General features: G+C 47.2%; 1 protein-coding gene across 3 annotated transcripts in view; it reads left to right on the top strand.

The window, feature by feature from the left end:
• Nucleotides 1-26,174, top strand: part of LOC139234761 (anthrax toxin receptor 1-like) — a 246,144-nt gene that overhangs the window by 184,425 nt on the left and 35,545 nt on the right. For 2 of the 3 annotated variants that reach the window (XM_070865452.1, XM_070865451.1), the window contains one exon: nucleotides 4,247-4,327. In XM_070865452.1, coding sequence (XP_070721553.1) covers nucleotides 4,247-4,327 — 81 coding nt within the window. Of the gene's footprint in view, nucleotides 1-4,246; nucleotides 4,328-11,932; nucleotides 12,010-26,174 lie in introns of those variants that run through there. The other variant, XM_070865453.1, reaches the window with a different exon arrangement.

The raw sequence follows: 26,174 nt of genomic DNA, 5'->3' as shown, positions 1-26,174 counted from the left end.
CAAATTTTAATTTGATCTAAGCTTATGGTAAAAGTTAATTTATTTTATTTGTTGGTTTTAGTGTCCCCTTTAATAAGGGGGCACGTGATTTATGGTTTCAACTTAAAATAGTTGTAGAGCCATTGCACTGTGAGTGGCTTAGCCTGTCATGTGATGTTCAGAAGGCTCAATTAAAACCCCAGCCAGTAGGTCATCCACGATGAGGTATGCAGTTGTGAGCCTAGTGGATGAACTGGTAATATGTAGTGCGATTGTTAAACCTTTGTTAGTAAACCAACTCATTCTTAATAGCATTGTGTTGCTATGAATTCTTAAACAAAGAACCCACAAAACAAATACAATACCACCGGGTAACCTCCTTGGGTCATTGGAAGGGCAGAGGGAGGAACACGCAGTCTGTGTACATTCCACCGTCCAAGATAGAAGCAGGTTATTCAAAAATAAAGGTCAGTGTGTTTGGAGAGTAAACACGGATTCTTGTGCTGCAAGTAGATCTTCAAGTTGTGAGATGGCCAACATCTGTGAAGCAAAATAACACTGCTCACCGTGAAAGGACGTGCTGTTAGCAGCAGGCACTATGCTAAAGAGCAACAGTGCTGTTACATAGGTCGGGTGAAAATAAACCAAAGCAAAGTATTCAGCTTCAAAAACTCCCCCAGAATTGAAGACAAATACATTGAGCACTCCACGTGTGTGTGTGTGGGAGGGGTCCAACAGGAAGCATGTACTACATGGCTCAGATTGCACGCACCTTTCATCGTCACCACAGATACAACTTTTTGTTTTTTTATATATTTATATCTATATATAAAGTTAGCCAGATTTTCTATCTGAAATGTCAAGAGGAGGCAGTGAAACCAAATCTGTTTGTCTCCGACAATTGCCCAACCGACTCCAAGAAGACTCCTTGAGGTGCAAAGTGTTGCTGCTACTGAGGGTTGAGCCAGGAGGTCACGGCAGGCTGGCTTGACATTCTACAATTCCCCACAGAGGAGGAGCCCCAGCTGTGATTCCGGCAATGGCTTGGAGTGGCATGGCTTCAGAAAAACCACAGGTCAAGGCCTGAAAGTATGATTTGTTATCTAACGTTCCCTTAATTGTGTCTTGCTGGTCACCTCAGCCACTTCCTGTGGTAGCGAGTTCCACAGTCTAACCACTCTCTGGGTGGAATGTATTTGCTTCATGGGTTCTTTGCTTAAGAAGTTATAGCAACACTTTGCTATTAAGAACTAGTTGGTTTATTAGCAAAAGGTTAAACAATCACACTACACATTACCAGTTCATCCACCAGGCCCACAACAACTGCCTCATCATGGATTCCCCAAACCCAACTGGTTGGGGTTTTATTGAGTCTTCTGAACATCACGTGACCGGCTAAGCCACTCCCATCTCAACAGCTCTACAACTATTTTGGTAGAACAATAAATCAAGTGCCCCCGACTTGGAGGGGCACTAAAACCAACAAATTAATCAAATTAACTTTTACATTAGTGGTTCAAATTAAAATTTGGTTGCCGGGGGTGATGATGCACGCCAGTCCCTCTGGCGCCCACCTCTCGCGGAAGGCCGTGAGCGTACCGGTGGACACCGCGTGCTCCATCTCTAGGGACATCCTGGCTCGGATGTAACTGTGGAAGAGAGGCAGGCAGTCGGGCTGTCAACAGCTCTACAACTCTTTTTGGTTGGACAGAAAATTAACCAATTAAATCAAGTGCCCCCTGATCTGGGGGACACTCCAAACACTTTTCAAGGCTCTTTTTTGGGTTTTTTTTGGGGGGGAGGGGGGTTTGTGTTTTTTTTGGGCTCTAAAACCATAAAATTACAAGTGCCCCCTATAAAAGGGGAGGGGGACCCTAAAACCGTCAATAAAACAAATTAAACTTTAAAACATATAAAATCAAATTAAAATTTGGTTGTCGGGGGTGATGATGCACTCCAGTCCCTCCTGCGCCCACCTCTCGTGGAAGACCGTGAGCGACCGGTGGACACCGCGTGCTCCATCTCTAGGGACACCCTGGCTCGGATGTAACCACGGAAGAGAGGCAGGCAGTCGGGCTGTCAACAGCTCTACAACTCTTTTGGGGAGTACAAATAAACATTAGATCAAGTGCCCCCCGATCTGGGGGACACTCCAGACACTTAGAACTGCCCTCTTTTTTTGTTTGTTTTTTTTTTGTTTGTTTTTTTTTCCTTTTGTGATTTTTTTTGGGGGGCATTAAAATCATATAATTTACAAGTGCCCCCTATAAAAGGTGAGGGGGACACTAAAACCCAGCAATTAAAACTAATTAAACTTTAAAACAAATAAAATCAAATTAAAATTTGGTTGCCGGGGGTGACAATGCACTCCAGTCCCTCCTGCATCCACCTCTGGTGGAAGACCGTGAGCGACCGGTGGACACCGCGTGCTCCATCTCTAGGGACACCCTGGCTCGAATGTAACCGCGGAAGAGAGGCAGGCAGTCGGGCTGTCAACAGCTCTACAAACCTGTGAGCATACTCACAGGTGCATACATTAAACTGGATAAAGAAGTTTCTCCTGAATTTCCTATTGGATTTATTAGTGACTATCTTTTTTTATGCTCCCTTGTTCTGTTCGTGCCCACAAGTGGAAACGTCTACCTTATCAAACCCCTTCATAATCTTAAAGACCTCTATCAGGTCACCTCTCAGTCTTTTCCTAGAGAAAAGAGTCGCAGATCTTAAACTAATTTGAGTGGTACAACTTAAGAGGCTGAGTAAGAAACAGTATGTCTTGCATTTTTTTATATATATATATAAAGGTACAGATTGCAGGCCTCCAGGAACCAGTGAACAGAAGTGAGGGTCTGGGTATTGAAACAGAACAGGCACAAAAAGAACGATACATAATCCAGACATTAGAGCTAGAAATTAGAGCCAGACCTTTCAGATTAGGAAACACTTCTACACACAAAGGGTGATAGAAGCTTGGAACTCTTGTCCGCAAATGGCAATCGATGCTAGGTCAATTGTTAATTTTAAATCGGAGATTGATAGCTTTTTGTCAACTAAAGGGTATTAAGGGGTATGGGCCAAAGGCGGGTATGTGGAGTAAGGTCGCAGATCAGCCATGATCTCATTGAATGGCGGAACAGGCTCGGGGGGCTGACTGGTGTTTTTATTTTTTAAATTTATTTGTTCACGGGATGTGGGTGTCTCCGGCAAGCCCGGCATTTATTGCCCGTCCCGAAATGCAGTCCGTACTGACTTGGTCGTAGCAGTTTTGATGCAACTGAGTGTCTTGCTGGGCCATTTCAGAGGGCAGTTAAGAGTCAACCACATTGCTGTGGGTCTAGAGTCACATATAGGCCAGACGGGGTAATTTCCTCCCCATTGGTGAATGAGTTGGGTTTGTCTGACAATCTGGTAGTTCCATGGTCACCATGGCTGAGGCTCGCTTTGTTTTTTAAAATTCCAGATTTATTTAATTAACTCAATTTAAATTCCCCAGCTGCCGTGATGGGGATTTGAACTCACGTCTCTGGATCATTAGTCCAAGCCTCTGGATTACTGGTCCAGTAACATAACCTGTGCTACCATACCAGGCCTGCTCCTGGTCCTCATCATCATAGGCAGTCCCTCGAAATCAAGGAAGACTTGCTTCCACTCCAAAAGTGAGTTCTCAGGTGACTGAACAGTCCAATACGGGAATTACAGTCTCTGTCACAGGTGGGACAGACAGTGGCTGAAGGAAAGGATGGGTGGGGAGTCTGGTTTGCCGCACGCTCCTTCCGCGGCCTGCGCTTGTTTTCTGCATGCTCTTGGCGACGAGACTCGAGGTGCTCAGCGCCCTCCCGGATGCTATTCCTCCACTTGGGGCAGTCTTTGGCCAGGGACTCCCAGGTGTCGGTGGGGATGTTGCATTTTATCAAGGAGGGGTGTCCTTGAAACATTTCCTCTGCCCACCTGGGGCTCGGTTGCCGTGTAGGAGTTCCGAGTAGAGCGCTTGCTTTGGGAATCTCGCGTCAGGCCTGCAAACACTGTGGCCCGCCCAGCGGAGCTGATCAAGTGTACTCAGTGCTTCGATGCTGGCGATGTTGGCCTGGTCGCTTGCCGTATAGGAGTTCCGAGCAGAGCACTTGCTTTGGAAGTCTCGCGTTTGGCGTGTGGATGATGTGGCTCGCCCAACAGAGCCTATGTTCCTAAGAACAACCGAGAATTTGTAGGTTTTGTTTTATCTTCCGTGCATTAATAAGGCCTCTAACGGCTGTTCTTGTGATTTCAGGGCAAGTTGGATGCGCTGTGGGTTCTCCTGCGGAAAGGCTATGACCGGGTATCTGTGATGCGACCTCGCCCTGGAGACAAGGTAACGTGTGATGTTGAATGTTTACCAAAGCAGCAACGAGTCCCGGCTGCTTCCTGCGGTCGGGAATTCCTTCGAGAGTAGGACATTATTATTACAGAGACAGTTTCTTTAAAGGGTACACACCACCCCCTCCCTCCTTAGCCACTTCCTTTCCAGGCAAAACTAACCAAGTTGTCCAGAACTCAACCGTTCCTACAGTAAACAATTTCCCTTCAATCAACTTTGATTCTTGGAAACTTCAGTTTGGTTGTCTCAAAGTTTCCTCTTGTCCAAACAGAACGAAATTAATTATAATCATTCTCCCCCCAAAAAAACACATGGAAAGAAGATATATTCAAAAGGGAGTTAGATGTGGCCCTTATGGCTAAAGGTATCAAGGGGTATGGAGAGAAACCAGGAATTGGGTACGGAAGTTGCATGATCAGCCATGATCGTATTGAATGGTGGTGCAGGTTCGAAGGGCCGAATGGCCTACTCCTGCACCTATTTTCTATGTTTCTATGTAAGACAAAAAGCCTTGTTGTCCCATCAGGTATAGATTAGGGGCCTGATGTTGCCAGCTGTGGAGTGTTGCAGGACATGTTCGAGGCCCAGAATAGGCGTGAGTTCGGGGCCCAGAAGAGGTGAGGATCCAGGGGCATCATGGGCCAGCCCACTTGCGATATGTGCACGCTGGGTCCGCGCAGCAGAGCAGGTCTCCAGCCGTCTTGGTTAATCCTTGCCACTGGACCAAGACCTAGCTCTGTCAAGCCCATGAGGTGGCTGGTGTGCAACGGCCAACACACGTTAAAAAAATCCACACACAGGCATCTTCAACATGCAGTTCGGGACCTGGAATATCAGGTCCTTCATTGAAACTCATCCCTTTTCGGTCTGGAAGCAAGTCATCCTCGACACGAGGGACCGCCTAAGGAGAGAAGAAGTTGCAGGATTGCCGGCTGTGCTCGGGAGCATTCCCGGGGAGGTTTCCTCACGTGGCCTCCCGCCTCCCAGCAAGGCGCAGGACTGACTGTTGCGCTCGCGAAGGTTTGGACCCCGAATCCCACCCAGGCTCCAGGTCCCAACATTGAGGGTGGGGGGTCCGGGCTTGAACCAGGAGAGGCCGGGAGCAGCCGGAGACACCGCAGACCCGACCAAGAGCAGCAGTGCGGTGAGGATATAGAGACATGTTGCCCATACCCGTGGACCTTTCCTCCCTGCCCGCTTGCGCCCGTGTCAGAGGTCAGTGAGCGTCTGTATAGTTCAACAACAACAACTTGTATTTATATAGCGCCTTTAATGTAGTGAAATGTCCCAATGCACTTCACACAGGAGTATTGTGCGATAACAACTTGACACCGAGCCACATAAGTAGAAATTAGGGCAGGGCTTGGTCAAAGAGGTAGATTTTAAGGAGCGCCTTGAAGGAGGAAAGAGAGGTAGAGAGGCGGAGAGGTTTAGGCAGGGAGTTACAGAGCTTGGGGCCCAGGCAGCAGGAGGCACAGCCACCAATGGTTGAGCGATTACAATCAGGGATGTTCAAGAGGGCAGAATTAGAGGAGCGTAGACATCTCGGGGGTTGTGGGGCTGGAGGAGATTACAGAGATAGGGAGGGGGCGAGGGCCATGGAGGGATTTGAGAATAAGGATGAGAATTTTGAAATGGAGGCGATGCTTAACCGTCAGCCACTGTCATCATCATAGGCAGTCCCTCGGAATCGAGGAAGACTTGCTTCCACTCTTAACATGAGTTCTTAGGTGACTGTACAGTCCAATACGAGAACCACAGTCTCTGTCACAGGTGGGACAGATAGTCATTGAAGGAAAGGGTGGGTGGGACTGGTTTGTCGCACGTTCTTTCCGTTGCCTGCGCTTGGTTTCTGCATGCTCTCGGCGATGAGACTCGAGGTGCTCAGCGCCCTCCCGGATGCACTTCCTCCACTTAGGGTGGTCCTTGGCCAGGAACTCTCAGGTGTCGGTGGGGATGTCGCACTTTATCAGAAGCCAGTGTAGGTCAGCGAGCACAGGGGGTGATGGGAAGAGCGGGACTTGGTGCGAGCTAGGACACGGGAGACCGAGTTTTGGATCGGGCAAGGTTGGCCACCTTACCGGCGTGCTCAGGAGCTCACGGACCAGAGGCAGGAAGTGGCTCGGCTTTGTCATCAAGTCATTATGTTTATCTCTGGTGGGAGACTGTGGTCAGAGTCGCAGGGCTGAAGATAATCGTTTGCATTTCGACTGTCATTCCCGGAACAAAAAGCCAAAAAAAAGGGCGAATAAAGGAGAATAACAAAAAAAAAACATTCCATCCAATGTTGTAAACAGAAGACAATTGCGAAAGTGCAGGGTCGGCTTAAGTTAAGCAATCATGTGAGCTCAGTACTGACCGCTGATGTAACTGAAGCAAAATCACAGCTGGTTTTCATAAGCCGAGTGGAGCTGTAAGCAGAGATATTTAATCAGAACAGGAACAGGTCTCGGGAGACCTATCTACAACACCAAGCGATGATTGCCTTGCATGGCTCTTAATAGAAGCAGATCCATCACTCGCCCAACCAACATCGCCCTGAAAATGGAAAATAAAGAGAGTGAGTCAATGGTTGCTGATGCACCCTTTAAATTCTGGTTTTATTGTCAAACCTGCCGGCATTGGACAATATTTTCCACGGGGCAAGGCAAGAACTTTGATGCTGGCTTTTTATTTCTCTGTCATCTCTCCTCCAGGTCTCAGCAGTGATCTTACTGAATTGTGGAGCAGGCTCGAGGGGGCCGTATGACCGACTCCTGCTCTTATTTCTCATGTTCTTAAATGTTTAATTGTAGTGAGGAGGACCCTTGTGCACTCTGGGTTCTCCAGTGGGGTGATTTCTGCCACTTCAAGCTCAAAATCCATTGGCAATTTTGAATTAGGGCCTCTTGACTTAGGTCAGCTTCAACCGTGTCGAACAAAGTCCATCCAATCTTAGGCTCGCACAGAGGAACACTTGTGCATTCCTGGGAGGAGAGGGTTGTCCTACGAGGAGAGATTGTGCAGAATGGGCCGACACTAGCTGGAGTTTAGAAGAATGAGAGGTGACTTCATGGAACCATATAAGATTCTGAAGGGGATTGACAGGGTAGATGCTGGGAGGATGTTTCTCCTGGCTGGAGAGTCTAGAACTAGGCAGCATAGTCTCAGGATAAGGGGGCGGCCATTTAAGACTGTGATAAGGAGGGATTTCTTCACTCAGACGATTCTGTTTCTTGGAATTCTCTGCCCCAGAGAACTGTGGATGCTGAATTGTTGAGTATAATATTCAAGACATAAATTGATAGATTTTTCAACTCTAGGGGAAATCAAGGGATATGGAGATGGGGTGGGAAAGTGGAATTGAGGTCCATGATCAGCCATGATCTCATTGAATGGCGGAGCAGGCTCGAGGGGCCAAATGGCCTACTCCAGCTCCAATTCTTATGTGCTCATGCAAGCTATTTCTCAAATCCCCATTTCAGTTGAGGCATTCACTGGTTTATTCTACATGGGTTTGTACCTCCGCTGAAATAGTGGTCAGAGGAATTGTGAAGGTGTGTGGCCTTCTACATTGAACTACACTCAGCGTCATTTGAACTTAGACTAACAGAAAGAGCCAAGAGCAGATAAGCAAGTTCTTTGTTTCTCTTTCTTCTGTGAGAATCAATGGTTTACGGGACCCTTGAGAGTACTTTACACTCTGTTCGTGGATAGGTTTCTGTCGAATAATGGCTAACCCATTAAGCTTCAGATCATTACCATACAGACAGGGCAGTGACTATCCCAATAAAGCCTACCATTATCACTCAGTTACACAGGTAAGGAGAAGGCCACTCCTTCTGTTTCCCGATGTTTTGAGGCGACATTGTCGAAGTGCAACAAAAGCCAGGAAAGTTCCCTAAACACAGGAACTCAAAGAAAGAAAGACAGATTTACATAGCGCCTTTCACGACCACCGGATGTCTCAAAATGCTTTTTGCAACCAATGGAGTGTAGTCACTGTGTAATGTGGCAAAAATGGCAATCAATTTGCGCACAGCAAGCTCCCACAATCAGCAATGTGATAATGACCCGATAATCTGTTTCTGTGATGTTGAATGAGGGATAAATATTGGCCAGGACACCAGAGATAACTCCCCTGCTCCACTTCAAAATAGTGCCATGGGATCTTTTATGTCCATCCGAGAGGGAAGACGGGTCCTCAATTTCAGAACATAAGAACATAAGAAATAGGAGCAGGAGTAGGCCATACGGCCCCTCGAGCCTGCTCTGCCATTCAATAAGATCATGGCTGAACTGATCATGGACTAAAGCTCCACTTCCCCGCCCGCTCCCCATAATCCCTTATCCCCTTATCGTTTAAAAAACTGTCTATTTCTGTCTTAAATTTATTCAATGTACCAGCTTCCACAGCTCTCTGAGGCAGCAAATTCCACAGATTTACAACCCTCAGAGAGAAGAAATTTCTCCTCATCTCAGTTTTAAATGGGTGGCCCCTTATTCTAAGATCATGCCCTCTAGTTCTAGTCTCCCCATCAGTGGAAACATCCTCTCTGCATTCACCTTGTCAAGCCCCCTCATAATCTTATACATTTCAATAAGATCACCTCTCATTCTTCTGAATTTCAACGAATAGAGGCCCAAGTTACTCAACCTTTCCTCATAAGTCAACCCCTTCATCCCCAGAATCAACCTAGTGAACCTTCGCTGAACTGCCTCCAAAGCAAGAATATCCTTTGTAAATATGGAAACCAAAACTGCACGCAGTATTCCAGGTGTGGCCTCACCAATACCCTGTATAGCTGCAGCAAGACTTCCCTGCTTATATACTCCATCCCCTTTGTCATGTATTCAACTGTCATTGTAATCCATATATAAACTGACCTAAGTTGTACACCGTGAGAACACTGACCACTAGGTGGTGAACTTGTGGGAGACACTCCTAACCTGGACTTTCAGGTATAAAAGGGGAAGCTCCACCCACCTTCATCACTTCAGTGCTGGAATAAAGGTTACTGGTCACAGAATGACCTTCTCTCAAGTATGGGCCTCGTGTGCATTTGTACTGTATAGTAAGGACATATCATTGGCGACGAGAAACTAGGATTTAAACCATGCGAGCATGGCCACTAGCAGATCAGATGAGAGATACTGTGTTGGTGATGTTTGGGACGATTTTATTGAGAGACTACAGCAAAGTTTCGTCACTAAGGAATGGCTGGGACAGGATTCGGCCGACAAACGCAGGGCTCATCTCCTGACGATTTGTGGATCCAGGACGTACTCCCTGATGAAGGACCTTCTAGCGCCAGAGAAGCCGACAGACAAGACTTTTGAAGAGCTCAGTAAGTTGATCGGGGAACACTTCAAACCGGCGAGCAGCATGCACATTGCGAGACATCAGTTTTACATGCACCGGCGGTGAGAAGGGCAAAGCGTTCCAGACTTCGTGGCAGACCTCCGGCAACTGGCGAGCCTATGTAAGTTCCCAGATGCATGCAGAGCGGAGATGCTGCGAGACTTTTTTATTGAGGGCATCGGGCACGCTGGGGTTTTCAGGAAACTGATTGAGACCAAAGACTTGACCCTGGAAACGGTGGCTTTGATGGCCCAGACATTCATCTCAGGGGAGGAAGAGACCAAAATGATGTTTGACAAAAATCTTGGTTTAAATGCAGCAAATGGACAGGGAGTTAACATTGTTAACGCGGTACACAGTTCTCCAGGCAGACAGGGGCAATCGGACATGCCCGAGCATGTAGTCGAACCCAAAGAGGGAATTCAACAGAGACAATGGCAAGCTGAACGGCGATTCATGCCATCGCAGGGGACAATGAGGCCAGTAATGGAGCCATCAACACCTGTCAATGGTGCATTTAAGGATAGTTACAGAGACAGTCAGAGACATTCGACTGGTAATGGACCTTTTGTTTCCAACAACGGCTCATGTTGAAGGTGTGAAGGCAAACACAACCAGAGCTTGCAGATATCAGCAATATACCTGCAGAAACTGCAACGTCAGCGGTCACTTGGCGCGTATGTGCAGGAAGCCTGCAGCCAAGTTGGTGTACGAAGAGAATGGGCCCGATGTAAGCCCTACGAGGCCAAATGGACACTGGGGGAAATCGCTGGAAGCTGAAGTTCAGCGAGTTCATGTGGAGCACATATACAGTTCATACACAGGACGCCACCGATAATGATGAAAGTGCTCCTCAATGGCATCCCAGTATCAATGGAGCTAGACACGGGGGCCAGCCAGTCCCTGATGAGCATCAAACAGTTCGACAAGTTGTGGCCGTCCAAGGCCATGAGCCAAAATTATTGCCGATTGACGCACAGCTACGGACATATACAAAGGAGATCATTCCGGTGCTAGGCAGTGCCACAGCAGTCATGACCCACAAAGATTCGGAGAACAGGTTGCCACTCTGGATTGTGCCAGGAGATGGTCCCGCACTGCTGGGGAGGAGTTGGCTGGCTGTCATGAACTGGAAATGGGGTGATGTCAATGCAATTTCTTCTGTGGAGCGAATATCATGCTCACAGGTCCTGGACAAATTTGACTCACTATTTCAACCCGGCATTGAGACTTTCATGGGAACCAAGGTAGTGATTCACATAAACCCGGACGCCAGGCCAGTACACCACAAGGCCAGAGCGGTGCCGTTCGTGATGTGGGAAAAGATCGAAGGCGAATTGGACCGCCTGCTGAGGGAAGGCATCATCTCGCCAGTCGAATTCAGTGACTGGGCGAGCCCAATTGTGCCGGTGCTCAAGGCGGATGGGTCGGTCAGGATATGTGGTGATTACAAGGCCACCATCAACAGGCGTCACTCCAAGACCAGTACCCGCTACCAAGAACATAAGAACATAAGAATTAGGAACAGGAGTAGGCCATCTAGCCCCTCGAGCATGCTCCGCCATTCAATAAGATTATGGCTGATCTGGTAGTGGACTCAGCTCCACTTACCCGCCCTCTCCCCGTAACCCTTAATTCCCTTATTGCTTAAAAATCTATCTATCTTTGACTTGAAAACATTCAATGAGCCAGCCTCAACTGCTTTCTTGGGCAGAGAATTCCACAGATTCACAACCCTCTGGGAGAAGAAATTCCTTCTCAACTCGGTTTTAAATTGGCTCCTCTGTATTTTGAGGCTGTGCCCCCTAGTTCTAGTCTCCCCCACCAATGGAAACAACCTCTCTGCCTCTATCTTGTCTATCCCTTTCATGATTTTAAATGTTTCTATGAGATCACCCCTCATCCATCTGAACTCCAAGGAGTAAAGACCCAATCTACTCAATCTATCATCATAAGGTAACCCCCTCATTTCTAGAATCAGCCTAGTGAATCGTTTCTGTACCCCTTCCAAAGCTAATATATCCTTCCTTAAGTAAGGTGACCAAAACTGCACGCAGTACTCCAGGTGCGGCCTTACCAATACCTTATACAGTTGCAGAAGGACCTCCCTGCTTTTGTACTCCATCTCTTTCGCAATGAAGGCCAACATTCCATTTGCCTTCCTGATTACCTGCTGCACCTGCAAACTAACCTTTTGGGATTCATGCACAAGGACCCCCATTCAAATAATATTCCCTTTTACTGTTTTTTTTCCCAAGGTGGATGACCTCACACTTTCCGACATTGTATTCCATCTGCCAAACCTTAGCCCATTCGCTTAAATCTCCTTGCAGCCTCTCTGAGTCCTCTACACAACCCGCTTTCCCACTAATCTTAGTGTCATCTGCAAATTTTGTTGCACTACACTCTGTCCCCTCTTCCAGGTCATCTATGTATATTGTAAACAGTTGTGGTCCCAGTACCGATCCCTGTGGCACACCACTAACCACTGATTTCCAACCGGAAAAGGACCCATTTATCCCGACTCTTTGCTTTCTGTTCGCCAGCCAATTCTCTATCCATGCTAATACATTTCCTCTGACTCCACGTACCTTTATCTTCTGCAGTAACCTTTTGTGTGGCACCTTATCGAATGCCTTTTGGAAATCTAAATACACCACATCCATCGGTACACCCCTATCCACCATGCACGTTATATCCTCAAAGAATTCCAGTAAGTTAGTTAAACATGATTTCCCTTTCATGAATCCATGCTGCGTCTGCTTGATTGCACTATTCCTATCCAGATGTCCCGCTATTTCTTCCTTAATGATAGTTTCAAGCATTTTCCCCACTACAGATGTTAAACTAACCGGCCTATAGTTACCTGCCTTTTGTCTACCCCCTTTTTTAAACAGAGGCATTACATTAACTGCTCTCCAATCCGCTGGTACCTCCCCAGAGTCCAGAGAATTTTGGTAGATTATAACAAATGCATCTGCTATAACTTCCGCCATCTCTTTTAATACCCTGGGATGCATTTCATCAGGACCAGGGAACTTGTCTACCTTCAGTCCCATTAGTCTGTCCAGCACTACCTCCCTAGTGATCGTGATCATCTTAAGGTCCTCCCTTCCCACGTTCCTATGACCAGCAATTTTTGGCATGGTTTTTGTGTCTTCCACTGTGAAGACCGAAGCAAAATAATTGTTTAAGGTCTCAGCCATTTCCACATTTCCCATTATTAAATCCCCCTTTTCATCTTCTAAGGGACCAACATTTACTTTAGTCACTCTTTTCCGTTTTATATATCTGTAAAAGCTTTTACTATCTGTTTTTATGTTTTGCGCAAGTTTACCTTCGTAATCTATCTTCCCTTTCTTTATTGCTTTTTTAGTCATTCTTTGCTGTTGCTTAAAATTTTCCCAATCCTCTAGTTTCCCACTAACCTTGGCCACCTTATACGCATTGGTCTTTGATTTGATACTTTCCTTTATTTCCTTGGTTATCCACGGCTGGTTATCTCTTCTCTTGCCGCCCTTCTTTTTCACTGGAATATATTTTTGTTGCGCATTATGAAAGAGCTCCTTAAAAGTCCTCCACTGTTCCTCAATTGTGCCACCGTTTAGTCCTTGTTTCCAGTCTACTTTAGCCAACTCTGCCTTCATCCCACTGTAGTCCCCTTTGTTTAAGCATAGTATGCTCGTTTCTGACACAACTTCCTCATCCTCAATCTGTATTAAAAATTCAACCATATTGTGATCACTCATTCCGAGAGGATCTTTTACAAGGAGATTGTTTATTTTTCCTGTCTCGTTACACAGGACCAGATCCAAAATGGCTTGCTCCCTTGTAGGCTCTGTTACATACTGTTCTAAGAAACAATCCCGTATGCATTCTATGAATTCCTCCTCCAGGCTACCCCCTGCGATTTGATTTGACCAATCGATATGTAGGTTAAAATCCCCCACAACTACTGCCGTTCCTTTTTCACATGCCTCCATTATTCCCTTGATTATTGCCCACCCCACCATGAAGTTATTATTTGGGGGCCTCTAAACTACGCCGACCAGTGACTTTTTCCCCTTACTATCTCTAATCTCCACCCACAATGATTCAACATTTTGTTCATTGGAGCCAATATCATCCCTCACAACTGCCCTGATATCATCCTTTATTAACAGAGCTACCCCACCTCCTTTCCTTCTTGCCTATCTTTCTGAATCGTCAGATACCCCTGTATGTTTAATTCCCAGTCTTGGCCACCTTGCAACCATGTTTCTGTAATGGCCACCAAATCATACCCATTTGTAATGATTTGTGCCGTCAACTCATTTACTTTATTTCTAATACTGCGTGCATTTAGGTAGAGTGCTTTCATCCTAGTTTTTAAACCATGATTTTTAGTTTTTACCCCTCCTGCAGCCCTTTTATATTCAGTGGCCCTTTTTGTTTCTTGCCTTTGGTTTCTCTGCCCTCCACTTTTACTCATCTCTTTCTGTCTTTTGTTTTTGTCTCCTTTTTGTTTCTTTCTGTCTCCCTGTATTGGTTCCCATCCCCCTGCCATATTAGTTTAACTCCTCACCAACAGCACTAGCAAACACTCCCCCTAGGACATTGGTTCCGTTCCTGCCCAAGTGCAGACCGTCCGGTTTGTACTGGTCCCACCTCCCCCAGAACCTGTTCCAATGCCCCACGAATTTGAATCCCTCTCTGCTGCACCACTGTTGAAGCCACGTATTCATCTGTGCTATCCTGCGATTCCTACTCTGACTAGCACGTGGCACTGGTAGCAATCCCGAGATTACTACTTTTGAGCGGAGGACCTCTTTGCGACGCTATCCGGTGGCAAACTTTTTTCAAAATTGGACCTGACCTCAGCTTACATGACCCAGGAGCTGGCGAGTGAGTCGAAGAAGCTGACCACCATCATGACACACAAGGTGTTGTTTGAGTACAACAGATGTCCGTTCGGGATTCGCTCGGCTGCCGCGCTCTTTCAACGAATCATGAAAAGTCTCCTCAAGTCGATTCCAAGGACGGTGATTTTGCAAGACGACATCCTCATCACGGGTTGCGATACTGAAGAACACCTCCACAACCTGGAGGAGGTGCTACGCAGACTGGACCGGGTAGGTCTGCAACTGAAAAAGGCGAAGTGCGTCTTCCTAGCTCCAGAGGTAGAATTCCTGGGGATGAGGGTAGCAACAGACGAGATCAGACCTACTGCGTCCAAAACGGAAGCGATCCAGAGAGCACCCAGACCACGTAACATGACGGAGCTGCGTTCGTTCCTGGGGCTCCTGAACTATTTTGGTAACTTTCTTCCCAAATTGAGCATGCTGTTAGAGCTACACGTGCTCCTACACAAAGGTCGCAAATGGGTCTGGGGGGACAGCCAGGAAAGGGCTTTCATAGAGCATGCAATTTGTTATGCTCCAACAATCTGTTAACGATATATGACCCATGCAAGAAACTTGTTTTAACGTGCGATGCGTTGTCCTATGGGGTCGGGTGTGTGTTGCAGCATGTTAATGCCAAGGGTCAGTTACAGCCGGTAGCTTATGCCTCCAGAAGTCTGTCCCAGGCAGAAAGGGGCTACGGGATGGTAGAACAGGAAGCGCTTGCATGTGTCTATGCAGTAAAAAAAATGCACCAGTCCCTGTTTGGCAGGAAATTTGAGCTGGAGACAGGTCACAAACCCCTAACGTCCCTTTTGGCCGACAACAAGGCCATAAATGAAAATGCGTCGGCCTGCATACAGAGGTGGGCACTCACGTTAGCCGCCTATGACTATACAATTCAGCACAGACCGGGCACTGAAAACTGCGCCGATACACTCAGCAGGCTCCCACTAGCAACCACCGAGGGGGCAACCGAGCATGTTGCTGAGATGGCCATGGCTGTTGAAGCTTTCGGAAGCAAAGGCTCACCCGTGACAGCCCGTCAGATCAAAGTCTGGACTAATAGAGACCCGCTACTGTCTTTAGTCAAGAAATGTGTCCTGAATGGGGACTGGGCAGCCATGTCCGGGGCATGCCCTGAGGAATTTAAACCATTTCATAGGCGCAAGGATGAACTCTCGATTCAGGCCGATTGCCTACTATGGGGGAACCGAGTAGTCATGCCCCAGATGGGCATAGAGCCGTTCATCCGAGAACTCCACAAGGAGCACCCGGGCATTGTCACGATGAAGGCAATTGCCAGGTCACACATTTGTTGGCCAGGGATAGATGCAGACGTGGAACTTTGTGTTCGCAGGTGCAACACGTGTGCTCAGCTGGGCAATGCGCCCAGGGAAGCCTCTCTTAGCCCCTGGTCCTGGCCTGCCAAGCCATGGTCATGCATCCATGTGGACTACACGGGTCCTTTCATGGGAAAAATGTTTTTGGTTGCAGTACACGCCTACTCCAAATGGATCAAGTGTGACATTCTCAATTCAAGCACATCCTCTGCCACGGTAGAAAGTCTACGGGCAATGTTCGCCGCCCATGGTCTACCAGACGTCTTGATCAGCGACAATGGCCCGTGCTTTACAAGCATTGAGTTCCAGGGCTTCATGGCAGGAAATGGAATCAACCATGTCAGAACGGCACCGTTCAAGCCGGCCTCAAACGGCCAGGCGGAACGAGCAGTGCAGATAATCAAACAGGGAATGCTCAGAATCCAAGGGGGTTCTCTACAAAGCCGCTTATCACGCCTCCTGTTGGCCAATAGATCCCGACCACACTTGCCCACAGGAGTTCCACCCGCAGAACTGCTAATGAAAAGGACACTCAAAACCAGGTTATCCCTCATACACCCACCATGAATGAAATTGTTGAGAGCAGGCGCCAGTCACAATATGACTACCATGACGGGAATGCGAGGGCGCAATGTATTGATGTCAATGATCCTGTCTTTGTCCTCAACTACGCTGCAGGGCCCAAATGGCTCGCAGGCTCGCAGGCACTGTGGTTGCCAAAGAGGGGAATAGGATTCTGGTAGTTAAACTTACCAATGGACAAATCTGCCGCAAACACGTGGATCAAACAAAAAGGAGGTTCAGCAACCCCATAGTAGAAGCAGAGGAAGAACACGATGTAGAGTTCACTCCACCACAGGTGAGCGATCACCCGAACCAAGTAGAGGAGAGCCCAGTCACTGTGGGCAGTCCGGACAGGCCTGAGGCACCACAAACAGCCGACACTCAGGCCAGCGCCCAAACGGAGCCCCAACTCAGGCGCTCTACAAGGGAGCGTAAACCACCAGAGAGACTTAACCAGTGATCCCAATAATACTTTGGGGGGGAGGTGATGTCATGTATTCAACTGTCAATGTAATCCATGTATAAACTGACCTAAGTTGTACACCGTGAGAACACTGACCACTAGGTGGTGAACTTGTGGGAGACACTCCTAACCTGGACTTTCAGGTATAAAAGGGGAAGCTCCACCCACTTTCATCACTTCAGTGCTGGAATAAAGGTTACTGGTCACAGAGTGACCTTCTCTCAAGTATGGGCCTTGTGTGCATTTGTACTGTATAGTAAGGACATATCACTCTTTGCAATAAAGGCCAAGATTCCATTGGCCTTCCTGATCACTTGCTGTACCTGCATACTAACCTTTTGTGTTTCATGCACAAGTATCCCCAGGTCCCGCTGTACTGCAATCTTTCTCCATTTAAATAATAACTTGCTCTTTGATTTTTTTTCTGCCAAAGTACATGACCTCACACTTTCAGACATTATAACTCCATCTGACAAATTTTAGCCCACTCACTTAGCCTGTCTATGTCCTTTTGCAGATTTTTTGTGTCCACCTCACACATTGCTTTTTTCTTTCTCCCATCTTTGTATCATCAGCAAACTTGGCTACGTTACACTCAGTCCCTTCTTCCAAGTCGTTAATATAGATTCTAAATAGTTGGGGTCCCAGCACTGATCCCTGCGGCACCCCAGTAGTTACTAGTTGCCAACCAAAAGTCTCATCCAAAAGACAGCACCTCTGACTGCACTGGGAGTGTCAGCCTAGATTTATGTGCTCTAGTCACTGGAGTGGGACTTAAACCCACAACCTTCTGACTCGGAGGCAAGAGTGCTACCCACTGAGCCACGGCTGACATGGGGAAAATGCCCCGAATAAATCGTATCTATTGTCAGGGACAGACACCCTCTGATTTATGTTAGTAAGCACAGTTGGAAGGTGATCTTTGTTCGAAATTTTCAGTGAAATTGTAGATGCATTGCAATACTAAACAAGTTTCCGATCTCAAAAGGCAAAATACTGCGGATGCTGAAAATCTGAAATACCAACAGAAAATACTGGAAGCACTCAGCGGGTCAGGCAACATCTGTGGAGAGAGAATCAGAGTTAACGTTTCGGGTCAATCACCTTTCGTCAGAACAGGAAAGGGTTCAAGGTGTAACAGGTTTTAAGCAAGTACAGAGGCAGGGAAAGCGGGGAGAGGAGGAACGAACAAAAGGGAAGGTCTGTGATAGGGTGGGAGGCAGGAGAGATTTAATGACAAAAGGGATGATGGTGCAAGGCAAAAGAAGATGTTAATGGGACAAGATTGAGGGAGTGAAGGTTCACCAGACTGATTCCCGGGATGGCAGGACTGACATATGAAGAAAGACTGGATCAACTAGGCTTATATTCACTGGAATTTAGAAGATTGAGAGGGGATCTCATAGAAACATATAAAATTCTGACGGGATTGGACAGTTTAGATGCAGGAAAAATGTTCCCGATGTTGGGGAAGTCCAGAACCAGGGGTCGCAGTCTAAGGATAAGGGGTAAGCCATTTAGGACCGAGATGAGGAGAACTTCTTCACTGAGTTGTGAGCATGTGTAATTCTCTGCCACAAAAAGTTGTTAAGGCCAGTTCGTTAGATATATTCAAAAGGGAGTTAGATGTGGCCCTTAAAGGGATCAAGGGGTATGGAGAGAAAGCAGGAATGGGGTACTGAAGTTGCATGATCAGCCATGATCATATTGAATGGTGGTGCAGGCTCGAAGGGCCAAATGGCCTACTCCTGCACCTATTTTCTATGTTTCTATGTTTCTATGTAAAGAAACAAAAGATGGGTCTAGAGGAGGTGTAACTGGGAATGGCAGAATCATTGTCCGAAAAAGTGGGAGCAGAGGTTCGGATCTGAAATTATTGAACTCGATGTTGAATCCCGAAGGTTGTAAAGTGCCTAATCGAAAGATGAGGTGCTGCTTCTCGAGCTTCATTAGAACAGTGTAGGAGACAGAGGGCACAGAGGGCAGAGCGGGAGTGGGACGGAGAATTAAAGCAGCAAGCAACCGGAAGCTCGGTCCGGAAGGAAGTTTCCGATCTCATTCGAAACAGTAACCAGGGGGAACCTTCCCGCGATATTCAGAGAGGAAAGCTTCTGCCATGTTCTCAAACAATTGATGTGCAAAAAAAAAAAAAATCTTCCTTGTAGCTGACTCAAAAAAAAGCCTAGCAAAAACTGTGCTGTTCAGATCCAGGAACGATTGGGTTGCAAGCCAGAAATCTCTGCCATGAATGAGCGTGTCAGGACTTCAACAACGGGGAGGCCAAAATACAAGAGTGTGCCAGGGTCCAAACAAGGACACAGCATTCAGTAATGTCTCCAGCGTCTGCTACGCAAATGGAAATGTCTAGAAAGATGTAGAATTAAACGGTTGAGTATTTATTGACAGATTGGGAATTTCTTTTGGTGGGTGTGTGTGTGTGTGGGGGGTAAGGTGGGGTCGGGGGAGGGGGTAAAGCAGGTTTCCTTCTGGCCAAAGTCACCACAGGAACAGATTCCTGCTCGTGTTGTCATGGCAAGGAAAGGTTCCGAACTATAAGTTAACTGGAGCTGGATATTGGCGACCTGCTTCATCAACAAGGGACGCAGGCAATATATTTTTTTAAGAAATTGGTCTGGAGTGGATAACATGAATATCGACCAAATTTGAATTGTTTCACCAAGAGGTCAGCCACAATCATCCTGCTGTAATTACATTTTCCTAAACCATTTGGAATGTAATACAAGACAGGATTATGTTGAAAGGCCGCAATTAAGTGGCGAGGTGCAGTGTGTTAAGATCAGACTTTATTTCACCAATATCCCGAAGGTAGTTTAATTTCCTCCGGCCGTGCACTGATCGACATATTTATGCAAAGTTCATCTGCTATTGCAGTTGTTCCTTGGTTTATTGTCGCTTCCCCCATCGCTCTCCTTCTGCCGCACTGGCCGAGATTAGCTAACTCAGCAGAACCCTCACTAAACAGACCTGGCTGACCCACTCGGGAGCTAGAGACGAACCTCCAACCCTATCGTAGGCGCACAGTCACCCGAGAACTCACTTTTAGAGCGGAAGCAAGTCATCCTCGACTCCGAGGGACTGCCTATGATGATGGTGTTATAGCAAAGCAATGTCATAGAATCATAGAAGTTTACAGCATGGAAGGAGGCCATTTCGGCCCGTCGTGTCCACGCCGGCCGACAAAAAGCCCCCCAGCCTAATCCCACTTTCCAGCTCTTGGTCCGTAACCCTATACCTACGGCACTTCAAGTGCACATCCAAATACTTTTTAAATGCGGTGAGGGTTTCTGCCTCTACCACCCTTTCAGGCAGTGAGTTCCAGACCCCCACCACCCTCTGGGTGAAGAAAGCTCCTACATCCTTCAATTCTCTTCTGAAACCCCCTCTATTATTTTTCCTCAACGCTGAGCAGTCCCATTCTATCCTTGCTCCTTCCTCCGACAGACCTCGGAATACAGGTAGCCACTTTTGGTCTCCTCAGACGGTGGGGGATATTGGACCGGGTGCAGAGGAGGGCAATTCTATTAATTCCCGGTTTAAAACCCGTAGTTCGTCAGATAGGCTCAAGGAGCAGGGTCTGTGCACTTTAGAAAAGCGGGGACTCCATGGTGATTTGATCAAGGTTGATAAAATCATGAATGGACTAGAATGTGTTTGTGTGGACCAATTCTTTCAACTGGATAGGTTAGGGAGGGCCATGGGTCAAGCTTATAACATATGTAAGAGAATAGGTTGGATGTGGGTCAGATCTTCTTTCCCCAGAGGCCTGTGACCAGGCTGCAGATCGTGCAATCAATGCTGACTCACTTACTCTGGGCGGAGATCACCTTGTATAAGAGGGAGGCATCCTGAAATACAAATCAGAATCAATCTGATCTCTTGGATGAGCTTAAATTGCCTAATTATCAGCCGTGGCTCAGTGGGCAACACCCTTGCCACAGAGTCAGAAGGTTGTGGGTTCAAGTCCCACTCCACACTCCAGTGACTTCAGTACAAAAATCTAGGTTGACACTCCAAGGAAGTGCTGCACTGTCAGTAGTGTTGTCTTTTGGATGAGACATTAAACCAAGGCTCCGTCTGCCCTCTCAAGTGGATGTAAAAGATCCCATGGCATTATTTTGAAGAAGAGCAGGTGAGTTATCCCCGGTGTCCCGGGGCCAATATTTATCGTAAATCAACATAACAAAAAAAACTGATGATCTAGTCATTATCACATTGCTGTTTGTGGGAGCTTGCTGTGCGCAAATTGGCTGCCGCATTTCCCATATTACAACAGTGACTACACTCCAAAAGTATTTCATTGGCTGTAAGGTGCTTTGAGACGTCTGGTGGTCGTGAAAGGCCCTATATAAATGCATGTCTTTCTTTAAAGAGGATCAGAGAAAAAAAATCTGAATATTTTTTCCTCTAATTAGCCCGTGTTTTTAGTTGCATTTTTCACCTCTCCCAGGAAATTGTATGACTGCGGGTGGGGATGTATGTATCATGATGCAGAAGGGAATTGCAACTATATGTATTTTTTTATTCATTCACGGGATGTGGGCATCGCTGGCAAGGCCGGCATTTATTGCCCATCCCTACTCGCCCTCGAGAAGGTGGTGGTGAGCCGTCTTCTTGAACCGCTGCAGTCCGTGTGGTGAAGGTGCTCCCACAGTGCTGTTAGGGAGGGAGTTCCAGGATTTTGACAACGAAGAAACGGCTGATATATTTCCAAGTCGGGGCAGTGTGTGATTTGGAGAAGACAGGCTAGATGGACCAGTGGACCTTTTCATAAGAACATAAGAAATAGGAGCAGAAGTAGGCCATACTGCCCTTCGAGCCTGCTCCGCCATTCAATACGATCATGGCTGATCCGATCATGGACTCAGGTCCACTTCCTTGCCCGTTCCCCATAACCCCTTAATCCCTTATCGGTGAAGAAACTGTCTATCTCTGACTTAAGTTTATTCAATGATCTGGCTTCCACAGCTCTCTGGGGCAGCGAATTCCACAGACTTACATCCCTCTTGGTTCATCTTTCCTGTTCTTCATTTGTGTATATTCCTGCGTTTCCCACATTACAGCAGTGACTACACTCCAAATGTACTTCATTGGCTGTAAAGCGCTATGAGACGTGAAAGGCGCTCTATAAATGCAAGTCTTTCTTTCGCTCCTTCCCGTCTAACTTACTGTCCCTCTGACCCCTCGAGCAACGCCCTCAGAACCATTCCATTCTTTTCAATGGAAAAATGTTGCGTAAATAGAATCTGTTGTCTTTATTGGAGAACAGAGATTGAGAGGATGAGTGATGACATTGTGAGAGCGAATGGATAATGTAAATGTAAACAGGCTATTGAACTCCAGCTGAGTGAAGAACTCTGCGGCATGAATAGGACATTATTGAGCCTCGAGGAGGATTTGAGATGATATAAATTGCAGCACAGTTGGGCTGGTTGGGTTATCCAATTCCTTTTGAAACGTTCTCGTCTCTGCCTCAATAACTCCTTGTGGTAAGGTTTTCTGATAACTGTGTGAGACCAAACCCGGTCATCTCCCTTTGTTCTGTGAGGGATGATTCAATCTTCTGGCTTCCAATTTGGTAATCAATCAGTGGGAAGAGACTTTGAGCTCATTTACCCTCTCAAAATGTTGTAACTCTCGATCAGATTCCCCCTTTTCTTCCACTGAAACCAGCTCCAGGTTTTTTTGGAGCCTTTCTTCATAACGACAGATCAGAAGAATTGACTTTCTGTCTCTCTCCCCATCCCAGCGGTCGTCGGTGTGTAGTACGGGATCCCAGATCTCGCAGTCAATGAACAGTCTGCAAATTCAAACAAACAAGAACTGGCAGGTTAGGGCCAGGATTGAGGGAGGGAGAGAGAGAGAGTATAAGAAAGAAAAGGAAAGATAGAAAGAGAAAGAAAGGACAAGGGAGAAAGAGAAAGAAAGAGAAGGAAGAAAGAAAGAAAGAGAAGGAAGAAGGAAAGAAAGGAAAGAAAGGAAGGAAGGAAGGAAAGGAGAGAGGAGGTAGAAAGAAGCAAGAGAAAGAAAAATAAAAGCAAAACAAATAAAGAGAGAAAGAATGACTTGCATTTATATTGCGCCTTTCACAACCTCAGGACGTCTCAAAGCGCTTTACAGCCAATCAAGTACTTTTGAAGTGCAGTCACTGTTGTATTGTGGGAAACGCAGCAGCCAACTTGCGCACAGCAAGCTCCCACAAACAGCAATGTGATAATGATCAGATAATCTGTTTTTTGAGTGATGTTGATTGAGGGATAAATATTGGCCCAGGACGCTGGGGATAACTCCCCCTGCTCTTCTTCAGAAGAGTGCCCACCTGAGAGGGCAGCTCGGTTTAACGTCTCATCCGAAAATAAGTATAATCCATGGGTAGAGTTGATTCGATGGCAGTGTCGAATATGATGGGCTTCTGTGCTGATGGGACTGTAGAAATGCTGGTGAAGGATGCAAGATTAGCCAGGGGCTGAGGGGGAATTTGCTTTCTGTAACATTGGGGAGGCGGGGGAGGGGTGGAGGGAACAAGAAGAACCATGCAGAATGTATCCATGAGAGATTGGAACGATCCCATTATAGAGAAGGTAATCTGTGGAAGGAAAGTACTTCATAGGCCGAGTGGCCATGTCTCATTCTATGTTTTATGTCTGTCTGAGGCAGGAGAATTTTTAATAATCCGGAACAAATTGCTGTGACTGTTTTCTAATTGCGTGCCAAAGTCATCTTCTCCGGTAGCTCTTTTGATGAAAAGCAAACTAACCACATAATTACTGTATCCCATTAATCTGTCGTTCACTGCCCGTCTCCAACTCCACGCATTTCCTCCCGGACATGGGATTGTCCTCAGATAACCGCTGGGCCCTTCCCAAACGGGAAACATTAAAAACACTCACACACCAGGGGACCAGAGGGTGATAGGTCCTCATATTTGAGGTTACAGTACATCAAACAATCAGCCTTCTCTGACAGATGAAGGCTAATTCAATACAAAAAGCGTACGATGCGTGGGGGGAGTTCCCTGCCCTTAGATGAACTTCCATATCGATGGAACGGTATCCAGGGGCGGATTAACCACGGGACGGGTGGGGCTGCCCACCAAATAAATGTAGGAAAAAAAATATAAGGCCTTCCAAATAGGCTGAGAGAAATTTGTATATATGTATTGGAATCTAGTGTTGCAATGTTACCAGAACCAGAATATATACCTATAGAAAAAGCTGGAAATCTCAGCAGGTTAGGCAGCATCTGTGGACACCCGAGGGTAATGGACGCTCGCGTTTATAGATTGTTCTTTGCAGCAACTCACACCTGGGTGGACTTCAGCCTCTGGCCTGACCATCGGCTTCAAGGCAACTGAGATCGTGAGCAGGCAAGTACGAGGAAAACCTTATATCCACCCTCGCTGCTTCCCACAATCTGAGAAATCAGGCAACCCCTTCTTAAAAAGGAAATCTTGAGGGGGGTGCATGGGGAGTATGTTGGAAATTATGAAATGTTTTGATAGAGTAGATAGACAGTGTTTCCACTTGTGGGGAAGAGGCCATCAATATAAGATAGTCACCGAGAATTCCAATGGGGAATTCAGGAGAAACTTCTTTACCCTGAGAGTGGTGAGAATATGGAACTCGCTACCCAGGGACTGGCTGAGGCGAGTAGTATGGATGCTGGATTAATGGGAGGCCGGACAAGCATATGAGGGAGAAGGGAATGGAGGGTTAGGCTGATGAGGAAGGACGGGAGGAGGTTCGAGTGGAGCATAAACACCAGTATGGACTGGTTGGGCCGAATGGTCTGTTTGTGTTGTATATCTGATGCTATAAGGGATATGGCGAAGGGACATGGAATTGGGATGAAAACGAGGTTAATTAAGTCAATAGGCTCCACTGTCTACTTTTCTTATGTTCCTGCCACCAACATTCATTGGCCAGTTCGCCGCAGTCCATCCATCCAATGGGTCCTCTCGCATGCATCCAGAGAGGGAGGCCATCCTGTGGGCACCTACATGAATGTGTGTGGACTCAGCATGTCTTCACCACACAGACCAAGCTGGTCCTCCGGCAACGCAGTGCTTCCAACTCCTTTGTACATCATGCAGCGCGGAGGCCCCAGCCTGCGTGAGAACACCAGCGGCAGGTCGGGGCCATAAAAGGAGTGGCGAGCGGCGACCTGGGAACAGCGTGGAGGCATGCCACTCCAGGGAGCAGTGTGAGCTGGTGCAGGAGGACGACGGCAGCGAAGAGTGACGTCATCAAGGTCCAGGTCGGTGATCGGAGCGTGGGCAGGTACAGCAGGAGCGGCGAGAGACTGTGGAGGGATGTGACCGGGGCGCAGCAGAGGCGAGGGCCCAGGGGCAGCACGCGCCTACCCACACTGTGCGATATGTGAGCGCGCTAGGTCCGTGCAGCAGAGCTGGTCTCCAGTTGCCTTGGTTGACCCTTGCCACTGGACCAAGACCTCGCTCTGTCGAGCCCGTGTGGTGGCTGGTGTACCCCACGTTAAAAAAATCCACACACAGGCATCTTCCACCTTTCAGGATGTAGTTCGGGATCTGGAATATTAGGCCCTTCATCGAAACACCTGTGAACTCATCCCTTTTTGGTGTGGAAGCAAGTCATCCTCGTTTCGAGGGACTGCCTACGATGGACATCTACAAAGGCTCCCACGTGCTCCTGCCACTGCATGAGGAAGCTCCACGTGCTTCCCCTTCGTGATCAAATACAACACGTCGAGTGGCAAAGCACAACCATCAACATTGAAGATCCATCATCGAGAGTAACTGGCATTGAAGAGCTATTCAGCGAACCACAGCTTTTTTGCATCAGCAAGATCAGTCAGACTCCAGACGATCGGCGTCTGGAGCAGATATTGGGTTGAAAGGACAGTGGATTCCTCTGTGGTGGACACAAAACAAACAACACAGTCCTTTTTTTAAAAACAAAACAACCTCGGGGCATATACTGTTCCCCTGTGACAACCATGAACACATGGCACTGGAGATGATAATAGCACACTGCTCCACAAGCTGGGATCACTCACTTCACAAAGAAGTGGGTTGAGCAGAAATAGGAGAAGGATGCAAATTCGAGCAGAAGTCCCAGCTACTGGCCCACTCCAATCAGACTATCCTGCACTCCAAGTGATGCAAAAAGACCTGCAGATCTTGCATCGTTCACCAGTGGACACTCCTCAACAAGTGCTCCCTTCACTTCTCTTTTGGCTTAATTTAGTCTTAGCC

This window comes from Pristiophorus japonicus, chromosome 22, assembly GCF_044704955.1.
Source record: "Pristiophorus japonicus isolate sPriJap1 chromosome 22, sPriJap1.hap1, whole genome shotgun sequence".
In the NCBI taxonomy this organism is placed as follows: Eukaryota; Metazoa; Chordata; class Chondrichthyes; family Pristiophoridae; genus Pristiophorus; species Pristiophorus japonicus.
The sequence above is the reverse complement of the archived record's forward strand: the minus strand, read 5'-3'. Positions and strand labels throughout refer to the sequence as shown.